This window comes from Daldinia childiae, assembly GCF_008694065.1.
Source record: "Daldinia childiae strain JS-1345 chromosome Unknown Scaffold2, whole genome shotgun sequence".
Lineage (NCBI taxonomy): Eukaryota > Fungi > Ascomycota > Sordariomycetes > Xylariales > Hypoxylaceae > Daldinia > Daldinia childiae.
The window spans coordinates 1,650,270-1,661,354 of record NW_022984643.1 but is presented as its reverse complement, the minus strand read 5'-3'; the positions used below and the strand labels follow the sequence as shown (position 1 = coordinate 1,661,354).

Here is an 11,085-nt window from a genome sequence, read left to right as displayed (position 1 = left end):
CTATGGACTTTTAATAAATCCAGCTGCCCTCTCGGATATGGCGTAAAGCGTAGCAGTTAAATGACCGCTAATCTGCATTGGCAGCACAGACGCGTCGACCACACGAACGTTAGATGTTCCGTATACCTTGAACTTAGGGTCAACGACTCCTCCGAGCTCGCGGGACATCATCGAGGCCGACCCGATAGGATGGTGATTAGGAGTTACTATTAAGTGCGGGTCAGTTTGGCACCACTGGAATGCGATATTCTTACCAGTGCTTGCGATGAAAGTTGCCCATTGAGCGTCAGTAGCATTGCGAGGCAGTGCTTCGTCCCCAGGGACGAAGCTGCCAACTACAACATCGCTGATCGGGTCTGTATACCAGAAATCTTGCGAGAGCCGTCCGAGCTCGGTTTGGATGGTGAGATCGAAATCGATTAAGAAGTACTCCGGGTCAATTGCGGGATCGTTGGCCTCGATTGATTTGAGGTGGACACTACCTCGAGAGAAAGGCAACAAAGGCCAAAATGCAGAAATGAGGACATTGCCGGAAGCCGAGGTTATGGTTTCAGCAATTGTAACATTGTCCTTGAAGATTAGATCGTGTTGTATGCGGAATATCTTTTCTAATTGGTGAGCATCAATGGCTCTATTGTTAACATCTGAGACCTTTTGGGCCCATTCAGATAGCTTCGTATATGTCGTCTCTGCTACTGCAGAAGTCTGTTTGCCGAATAAGTCTTGGGCTGTGGCAAATGTCGCATATGGCACAGTTCCTGTCATATTGATATTTGAGGTATACTCGAGGGCCACGTTGGGCTGGTCCTGTAAATGCTCCCCCACTCCGGGGAGGTTGATCTTTGTTTCTATGCCGTGCCCTTTAAGGATACTAACTACGTTAATACGTGTATGTGGTTGGCTAACGCTTCAACCTACCTTGGATTTCCAACACCTGAGCGTTCAAGGATTAGAGGGCTTCTTAAAGACCCGGCGGACAGTATGACTTCTTTCGCTGCGCTTATAACGACCGTTTGGCCGGTAGGATCCAGGTATTCAACACCATCTGCTAAGAGCGCGTTGTTATATGTTAATGAATTCGCCCATTTTAACTTCATCACTGTCCCCTTAATGATCTTGAGGTTAGGTCTCTGTTCAATGGGATAGTAGAACGCTCGAGCAGCGTCTTCTCGAATGTTTGCGTCTCTGTCTAATGTCTGAGGCCAAACATCAAACCCGCGTGTTTCACCACCATTAACATCTAGGTTTAGGGGATAACCCAAACTTTCCCAAGCCTGTTGAGCGAGTTTGTAGAAGGATCCGTTAAGGAGTCTGAATGGAAACCCCGTTTTCACCAATCCATCCTTACCATGATATTCTGTATTGAAAGTGGCGCCAGCGGCCTGCTGGGCTGTAGTGGGAGGAGAGAACTGTTCAACCTGCTTGAAATAAGGATATAATATGTCCCAATCCCAGCCGTCGTTCCCGAGAGATTCCCATGCGTCAAACTCAGCCTTGTCGCCTCGGATGTAAGTCATACCTATACTATTAGCGAGTTTGACCAAGAGATCAGACTGTATTAGACCTACCATTGATTGTACTAGTCCCTCCAATGGCCTTGCCAGCGTGGAAAGGGATTGATTTATTATCAGCTCCCGGCTGTGGCGTCGTAGCATATTGCCAATCGATCTCGGTGTTAAAGGCGCGGAGGAACGCGCCAACGTCTGTGACATTAGGGTTATTGCGAACATCATCACCCGGTTCGACAACTGCGACTTTGATATTCGGGTCTTCTGATAATCGATTTGCTAACACAAGTCCGCACGTACCAGCGCCTGCGATCACGTAGTCAAAGGTTTCGCATTTTGCCTTGGCACCAAGAGCGGTTAATATTAGAGGAATAGCTAGTTTCATTGCCGATAGAATACTTTCATTGAGATCAGATCTATCGATGAGAAGACAACGCTAGGTTACCTGACTCTCTAGAATGCGGGTGTTAAACTTATGAAATAACACACCGCATCGGACGTAAGAATTCTTTAGAGCCATGCTTGCTGACAAGAAATATTGCTACGGACCGAATCTTCGCATCCAATTACCATTCTTGGGTGTGATAAAGCTGAATTCCCAGGTGTTTTCAGCATCATCGGATATCATTCGCCGCCTTAGATCGTCTAGTCTAGGGGGGTGATCATGGCTTGTCTTGATAGGATTTGCGGGGAAGCTATTTATTGCGTAACATTTTCCTTGCTTTTCAGTGAATCGGTTTAAATGCAACGCCGTATAGGGCTGAAAAGCTGGAATGCAACTATTCTCCATGGACTCTAGCACTTGAATCTGGTCCGATTACCACTTGTTGAAGCCGCTGAGAATTTGTACGCGGAGGGATTCAAGTTATCAAGTTATCAAACCCCACGCTTTCCCGTAAGCTACAGCTATGGGACACATGACAGTGGATGGCTCCGCTAAACTTCCTTTGTTATCTTATAACCATAACCTAGGAGTCTTTACATTCGTACCTCGGTTCCAACTTACATCCTAACAATATCTAAAGACTGAACTGGTTGGTTAAATAATTACGACTAATCGCCCATTTCAAATCTAGTATTACTAGAAAGAGGGAATACTTACCTTTGTTAATTTTTGTAATAGTAAGAGTCAAGATATTATATGAAGTTCTTGGTTCGTACGACTCTGAAACAACCGTCATGCCTCATGCTTCATACGGCGGTCCTCTCCAATTTGAGAGTAGCCGACTTAGCACATAAGCAAGCCAATACTCTGACCGAGTAACATGATATTCCTAGAAGTGAGAGCTAGTAATAACTCTCATTCTTGGAAGTCGTCTGACATAACTTCAATCACGAAGTTCTCTAACATCTGCTACGTGTCTCTGCTAATGTATTGAGAGGGAAATGATTCAAAAAATAAAAGAGGGAAAAAGAACCAGGCTGCGTTATTGCTTATTTAACTCTGGGAATAAATCATGTCGATGAGCATTGGTCCTTTGACGAAGTAATCCGCGCCTAAAGATGCCCAGATATTTCGATGCTAGTGCCCGCAGATGCGAAACGTAGCGATTGCAACCCTTTAACCCTCGCCAATCCAAGATCGAAGCCTACTATTCCCAGTACATAGGTAGTGTTCGGTATCTGTAGGTAGGTTAGACAGGTCGCAGGCCAAGTTGCGCTACGTGTTAGCTCGTGGTGATACGATTGCAACGGCTCACTAACGAAGGTAGGGCGGTAGATCTTGCGGTGATAGGCAGGTGATGCCCGTGCAGCATTGTCGATCTGCCGCCTGGTGAGCTGAGCTATCCGCCCAATCACGCTGCTGAACCCGTCGTCGTGCCGCACCGACGCGACCACCTGCGGTCCCGTTTTCCCCTTTCATATTTACCATGTCTCTCATCCCGGACTGGGGGGGAGGAGGGCTTTCGTACATACATAGAGAGATCCAGCTGAGGAAATAAGCTCGCTTGCTCGGTCTTGCTAACGGTAGTGCGAAGGAGATATGGCATATATCTAGCATATATCTACTTTCCTATCAGGCGTATGAGATCCGAAAGGGGAAGGCAGGTATACACCCCCCTGTCACGATACGTTTGGATCTACGCTACGCAACCCGTTTCCCATCCATGCTGAGCGGTCTTGTTCGATGTCGCGCAGGGCTAGTAATACCGAATTGTTGCATGAAGAATCTCAGATGGGGTCTCTTATCCAATGATTTGACCCATTTCTCACGCCAAAGGTCTTGGGTTGGATATTCGCACGCTGACCTGAGCTCATGTGCATCGCTTGGTCTCCGTTATAAGTAGTAGGCAAGATGCTACCATCGACATGTCACTAGCATTTGCTCTTAGCTCTGCAGGCCAAAATTGTTACCATCTCCGTCTCTCCACCGATCAAGTTGCACTCTATTGCCGCCCGTCATGTTTGGCTCTAAGGTATGTCTACGGCAATGAGTTACTGCCCGAATCCCTCATGTATCGTATTAGGCAGGATCGCTTATATGCATTATCTATTAGATCCTCCCTGCCATTTTCCTGGCTATCGTAAACGTATCGGCCCTCGCAGTAGAGAAGGTCGCTGTAAGACAAGATCAGACTTGCGTAGCTACGTGCGGCAAGATTTGCTACTGGCAGGAAGACATCGACGAAGCCGTAAAGCAGGGTTATTCTTTACACCAATCCGGCAAGACTGTTGGTACGTTAGATACTTATTTACCATTTATTATAACTATACGTCTTATATACCTAACACCCCTATTCCCATATAACAGGTTCAAACGACTATCCCCACCAGTACAATAACCGCGAGGGTTTTGACTTCCCCGGGCAGGCCCCTTACTATGAATTCCCTATCCTAAGCAGCTTCGATCCTTATAATGGAGGTAGCCCTGGTGCAGACCGTGTCGTTTTCAATGAGGGTGGCGACTACCAAGGTGCTATTACGCACACCGGAGCAAGCGGTAATAACTTCGTGGAGTGCACCTAAGTGCGCGCCATCCAGGTTGATGGGAGCGGGTGAATTGTGTAAAGGGTTATGAATGCTCTGTATATATTCAAGCATGTCAGCATTTTGTTTGTTCAAATACGATGGCACATGCTCTACACCATAACCTCTATAATTGCAGGTTATGTATCAGGAATTATATTCGAGGAATCGTACGAAACCTGCCGAAAGTGTTCCATAATTGTAGTTTGCTCAAACAAGAAACGGCGAGGAGCTGAATGAAACAAGACATCGGGTTATAAGTGTGTTGTAACATCTGTAATGTAGCTGCACTAGACCAAGGTCAAGGATATACTTCGATGTATTGTCTTTAGTTGCATTCTTAGTTGGGCCTATAGCCTAGGTATGCAGGAACATTCACCAGTAATAGAAAATGCTTAACAGAAATGTGGTATCAATAGTATATTATATTTAATATCATAGCCGTCTGTAACTATACTCTCATCTAAGAGCAAAGCCAGAAGTTATTACAGACGCCAAAGACATAGTAGCCCGCCATTATGCTTCCTTTTTCAACGGCACCCGCCGGCCAGACATCGACACCAGTAACTCATAATACACATATAACATGCACGTTAATAGAGAAACATCCAAAATAGAAAGGCTTATTGCTTTTGCGAGATCATCATCTCCTCATTTTCGGCAATGGGCGCGGGGCGGTTAACGGACTTGTTCAGCTCGTTCTCGCCGACAACGCTAACGGTACCCTCGAGCTTAAGGTGGTAGTCCTTGTTCTGGCTAAGAACATACTCTTCCTTGTCGATGTGTCGGAAAGTGAAATAGAAGATGATGGTGAGGACACCACCGGCAATGGCCGGGCCACCGAAATCCCACGTCAAGTACGGGTCGGTAATGACGGAAGAACAAGCTAAGCCGATAGCGTAGGCCACAGCCGTGTTAAACAAGTTAAGAGCAGACACCAGACCACGCATGTTAACAGGAGCACGCGAATATGCGATACCGTAGGCGGGCACGTTGACGAACAGCTCCGAAATACCACCAATAGCAAATGGGATAGCCATCCACCAAATGCTGATGGGGGCTACACCCTCACCGTCGAGACAGTTGCTAGAACCGTACTCGCCGCAGGGAGACTGCTGATACGCGTAGTAGTTCAAGATGGCATAGCCAGCACCACCCACCGACGACATGGCGAGACCAGTGGTAATACGGGCAACGGGGCCATAGTGAATGTTTAGCTTCCGTAGAAGAGGATATAAACCGTAGTTCAAAACCGGCGCCATGGCAATGATACTAAGCGAGTTGAAATTGTTAATAACGTCGTTAGGAACACCGTTGGTCGTCAGCATGGTTGACAAGAAACTAGCAGCGGCACCGAGACCGTTATCGTTAATATATTGGATCGGGAAAAAGCAGAAGATACCGGTGGCCTGGAACGTTCGTCGCACATCGTCAACAAATTCATCGTTCCAGTCGGTCTTGTAGTTGAGGCCTGCAGCTTCGAGGCGCGACGGCTTAGCCAAGTCCCAGAAACCGGAGCGACCAAGCTTCCTGAAACCACCACGGCGGAAGCAGATGCCAAGGACTCGGAAAACGTTACCAAGATCGCTTCCGCCCGGAGGATGGAGGATCAATCGCTTGTAGAGGAACCAGAGAAGGATCGGGAGGGGAAGGTAGAGCAGAAGAGGGATGAGGAATGCAAGCCACCATCCCACGTACTTCTCCGAGTATGATGTGGCAACTCCCATGAAACCACCGATATTGATCAGAAGGTAAAACCAAAGCATAACTCGTTCGGTAGTGGACTCGGGGTCTTGGATCACACGCTCGCCAGAGGCTAGCGTCATGACCTTAGGGACGGTCGTGGTCATTTGATCCAGTAAAAGGGGAGAGACGTTAGGCTTAAACATAGCTTAGAAAAGCATGTTAGTCTTAACTGTTCCATATAAATGCACCATGACAGAGACTTACCAGCACCAATCGCTAGGATATACACGGAAAGGAAGTAGGGAACCTTAGCCGTGCCGGCTGCTAAAAGGTCTTTGGCACCTGCGGCAACCATCAAGACGTGAGCAACACCGAATACCACGACACCCCAGCAGATAAGGGCGAAACGTCCAGTCTTCACGTCGGCGAGCCAGCCGAAAAGCATAGGTAGCGCATATGCCAACATGCTGAAGGACTGAGTAACAGCGTTTGCCGTGACGGTTCCGAGCCCTAGAGCGCCGGCCGTCTGCTGGGTCCCCTGCGGAGGAGCTCCGAATCCGTTTCCATTTTCCGGTAGAGGTCGGTTAACGTAGTTGCTAATTAGGGGCTGAATACCATAGTAAGAAGCTCTTTCACAGAACTCTACTATGCAGATTAGGTAGGCGACAACGGGTAGGCTGCCGGGAACTCGGCGCAGAGTCCTCATTTCCTCCTCTGTCGGTTTGCCCTCATAATCCGCCTCCATTATAGAGGGGTTAAGATACGGGTTGTGAGAATCACCCGGAGGCGTCTTGGACATCTTTTCCTCGTCGATAGGCGAGCTAGTGCCCGAGGCACGCTCGACGGGATCTACTGGGTTACCTGGGGCATGTCAGCAAGCGCTCAAAAAAGTTAAACCACGACGTCGTCGTCGTCGTCGTCGTCACGTCTCTTGGTGTTGAACATACCCATCGTTAATCCCTGTCTCTAGACGGTTCGCAGTTACGCAGGTTGGATGCGATACTAGAAAACAGAGAAAGCAAAAAATCGAAGGGGACGGTGGGATTTATGTTAAAAAAGCCCAGGATGGCCCGCAATATCGGGAACTATGTACGTGCGTACTAGATGCGTGCTAAGCATGTATGGGGTTTGACATGGATAAATACTACCGAGAGGTATCTAACCTACTGAATCGGGTCTCCAGGTGAGCCTCGTATCAAGTAATAACCATGCTATAGATGGTTCTCGGCGTGCGGCGAGGCTCGAGAGGCGAAAGATGAGAGGATCTTACAGGTTCTTAGAACTACTTTCACTAGCGACGGACCAGACCATATCGTCGGACTTTCCGTATCTCTACCTGTCTTGGTCTCGAGCATGGAGTGGCAACCAGTAAGAACGGATAGAGTCGTTATCTTGGTGTCACCCATGCGGGTCTAGCGATGGGGTTTTGTTTGGGTTACCCCTGTCCCCGGTGTCTTTTGTCTTTCCACAGGGACGGTCTCCAAAAAAAGCCTCTCGTGGCCGGCCGAGTCGTGAAAGAAATCAGATTGGGTCTAGCGAGCTAGCGTATATCTCACCGAGTTACATCCGTTTAAGCACGGCTGGGGGAAGATGCTCGTAATTCTGGAAATCTCTCTGCCGGAATGGGAAGGTGATTATCTGCAACCAGCCCTTGCGACTTTATTAGCTGACTGGGGGGAACTGTTACGTTGTATCGCGGTCCTACTGTGTAGTACCTAACACCCAATCGTTTGGGACATATTAGCAAGAAACTGTAAGATAATTAATATGTTATGCGTGAGTTACGCGGGTTGGCACGGGTTGACAAAGGGTCCAAAGCTTCAATTGGGCGGGCTTGGCAGGGATAAAACTGCATGAGATGGATGGATGAGATTACATGGGGGGATGGGGAGGGGACGGGGGGAGGAAGACTGCATGGAAGCTGAACCGAAGCATTCGATGCCATGATACTAGGTATCTAATGTATGCCATGATACGCCATGATACGCTATCTTTCGCCAAAGACGGCAAAAGTCCATCAGCTTTCAATCAAGCTTTCAAGCCAAGCTGAACGGTTTCTTTTCATTGATTCATCAAGCTTTTGCCCAGCCGGTGAGGCTTGCATAGGCGTGATCTTGTTTTCGGCAAAATTCCAAATCTTGTCCAACTTTCGAATTGGTATCAATCGCGGCATTCCTTTTTGCCACATTATGTAGGTACATGAATCAGCATTACATAGTCGGTACGAGAAGAACTGATAAGCTATTATCAAAACTAAGTTATTATGTTAGGAGGTACATACTAACCTATCATAAGCATAAGCTACCTATGTACCTAACTGCTGACACCGAATTTTAAGATCTAAGCTATGACATTTTGAGTAGCCGTCTCCGGGTTCCAACTTTAAGATTTATGGGGCTTTTATATCATCTTTCCCCCTAAAGTAATTTTTACGGGTGAGGTCGCGTGGTTATTTTATCTGAGCGCGAGATTTCGATTCAGCGATATCCGATCGAGTTGGTAAGCGAATAGTCATATGATAAGTATGATGAAATGCCTTGCTATACATAGTATACTCAATAGGCTACCCTATATTGATTTATCCTGAATGTTAAGTTAGATCTATACTTAGGTACCTATGTATCTAAGAGGTAAGTACCTATGTACATAATGTTCCGCAGTTGTTCGGATCCAGCGCCGTCCAGCCTCGGCTCCTAGCATACTGCATGGATGCAGTATGTACCTAAGGCGGTAAGTGTAACACTCACAGTATCGATAACGGAAATAAATTAATTCCCCAGACTTGAAATATAAGATTTAGTTACTCAAGGAGGTAGTTGAGGCATCCCGCTCTTTACTACCAGCCAGCCGGAACTCATCCGCACACAAATTTCTGTCGCAAACGTCAAATATTTAAAGTACTTAATATAAGTATGCAGATAGACGTATCCAATAATATCATTATATAGCAGACCACTTTCTTTATCAGGTAATTTTAGGCAATTGTCCTCTGCATGTTTTCCTTGCCATTCTCGTTCACGCGATCGACTCTAAAAGACACCCTAACCAGGTGAAGCAGCTGAGCTATTAGGATCAGGTAGATACCATAGCGGAGGAAGGGGGTTTGAGGGAATCATTCCGTAAACCTAAAACTATTGCACTTAGTAAAATCATTCCACCTGACGAAAACAGGGGAATCAGCTTGGTGCATTCCAACGTCGTGGAATGATTCTATTACTAGAATGATTCCGTAAAATAGAACGATTTGCCTTTTCACGTGACTTTCACGTGATATTCACGTGAAAAAGTGGGGTCGAAAAAGAAAAAAGTCAAAAAAATTAGAAGGACTGGTCCTCGAACCCACCACTCTTGCGTTCGTGTAACCATAAACCCCACCTTTTATTTTTTATTAAGGTTAAAGTTTAAAGTGTAAACGTTTGAGCTAATGGGACGAGGTGGCCAATCTCATCGAATTATTTCATTGTGGAATTTTTCCTGTTTTTAGGCCTTATAACCTTTACATCGGAAAAAGTAATATTTTGACTTAGAAAAAAAATTTTTTTTTTATTTTTATTTTTTTTTCATTTTATTTTTTTTATTATTTTTTTTATTATTAAAATTTTGTATTCTTAGTAAAATTGTTCCAAAAGTTGGAACGATTTTACTGGATGGAATGGTTTTACGGTTATAGAACGCTTTCTTTAAAATAAGATATTAAAAGTGGGTACATAGACCCACTATACCCGGATTCTGACCAATCAGAGCCCTTAAAACCTAAAAACGTTCTACCGCACGGAATCATTCCAGTTTTAGAATGATTCCGCCAAACCCCCCTCCTCCGCTATGGTACCTAATGTAGGTACATATCCGGATAGGTCTTTGAAGGATGTCGGATAACATGCGGGCCCACTCGGCCCTATTATAGTAGGTATAACTGTAAACCATATAAATTCATTTACGTGCAAATAAACTGGCCGTACAGAAGAACCTATTAACCAATTAAACCCTATATAAGCCTTCCCTTACTGGATACGGCTCGCATATGAAGCCACGCTGGAAATTCATTGGGTCTGATATATAATTACACATGCAAATACATAAGCACGCGATCGTGGATCTAAAAAGCAACATTGTTACCCCTTACTTTAAAGTACAGAAGCAATTATGTACACTATGTAGAAGCAACGAAGCGTATTGCATATGATTCTAAACCTGACTATAGTAAACGTCACAGTACCATTTATACTATCAACGAGGCTGTCGATCATATCATACGTAAGGCATAAGTGCATCTTCTCGCGTAGATCATATACCTAGATCCGTCTATCATCAGATGTCATTTATATATCTACAACTTATCTGATGACAACCAAATTCAAACGAATGGCAACTTCACCCACGCACGTAACTGTGACGGCTGGGTAACATGCCCAATCTACATTGCCAGAGATATCTATGAATGGATCCAACCTCTACCCGCAGTTTGCTTTGCCTCTTCCGTCACTCGATATCTAATCGACTCCGCTCTAATTCTCCGATGTATTCTCATTGTATCACTCACCTCACCTTATCGTCCCAAGAGCATGGTTCTGAGCTCAGATCGGCTGTCCCAATTGGTTGAGAGACACGGTTCATTCCTAGCGTCGACGGGTGGCGTGCACGTTGACAAACAACCATGATGCAAACGAAAACGTGAACCTTAAGTTGACATTTCGCAAGTCTTCAGCCCTGTCACCCAGATCGACCCGAATAAATGGGCGTTAGCAAACAATCAGGAAAATATAAAAAGCTTATCAGCAGCTCCACCGTCGATCTACGCTTTGTCGAGATAATCACGGGATTTCTGTTAGAAAAGGGATGATTCCGTATGAGGTGATCTGTACTATTTCAAGTAGTCCCACCTATCGTTCAAAGTATACCAACCATCCAGCCATTTACATACAGA

The 11,085-nt window shown here is 45.8% G+C and overlaps 3 protein-coding genes across 3 annotated transcripts; 1 reads left to right on the top strand and 2 right to left on the bottom strand.

The window, feature by feature from the left end:
* Positions 1-1,893, bottom strand: GL218_01366 (Glucose oxidase; the record flags this gene model as incomplete). Its single annotated transcript, XM_033577832.1, has 4 exons — positions 1-206; positions 255-871; positions 919-1,519; positions 1,569-1,893. The coding sequence occupies 4 exons, from the start codon at positions 1,891-1,893 to the stop codon at positions 1-3; spliced, it is 1,749 nt and encodes a 582-aa protein (XP_033438766.1).
* A 2,017-nt stretch (positions 1,894-3,910) lies between these two features.
* Positions 3,911-4,475, top strand: GL218_01365 (Guanyl-specific ribonuclease T1; the record flags this gene model as incomplete). Its single annotated transcript, XM_033577831.1, has 3 exons — positions 3,911-3,925; positions 4,007-4,184; positions 4,261-4,475. 3 exons carry the CDS (start codon positions 3,911-3,913, stop codon positions 4,473-4,475), a joined length of 408 nt encoding a protein of 135 aa, XP_033438769.1.
* Positions 4,476-5,098: 623 nt separating this feature from the next.
* Positions 5,099-7,112, bottom strand: GL218_01364 (Peptide transporter PTR2; the record flags this gene model as incomplete). The annotated part of the gene is made up of 3 exons (XM_033577830.1): positions 5,099-6,366; positions 6,426-7,022; positions 7,109-7,112. The coding sequence occupies 3 exons, from the start codon at positions 7,110-7,112 to the stop codon at positions 5,099-5,101; spliced, it is 1,869 nt and encodes a 622-aa protein (XP_033438768.1).
* Between the last annotated feature and the right edge of the window lie 3,973 nt (positions 7,113-11,085).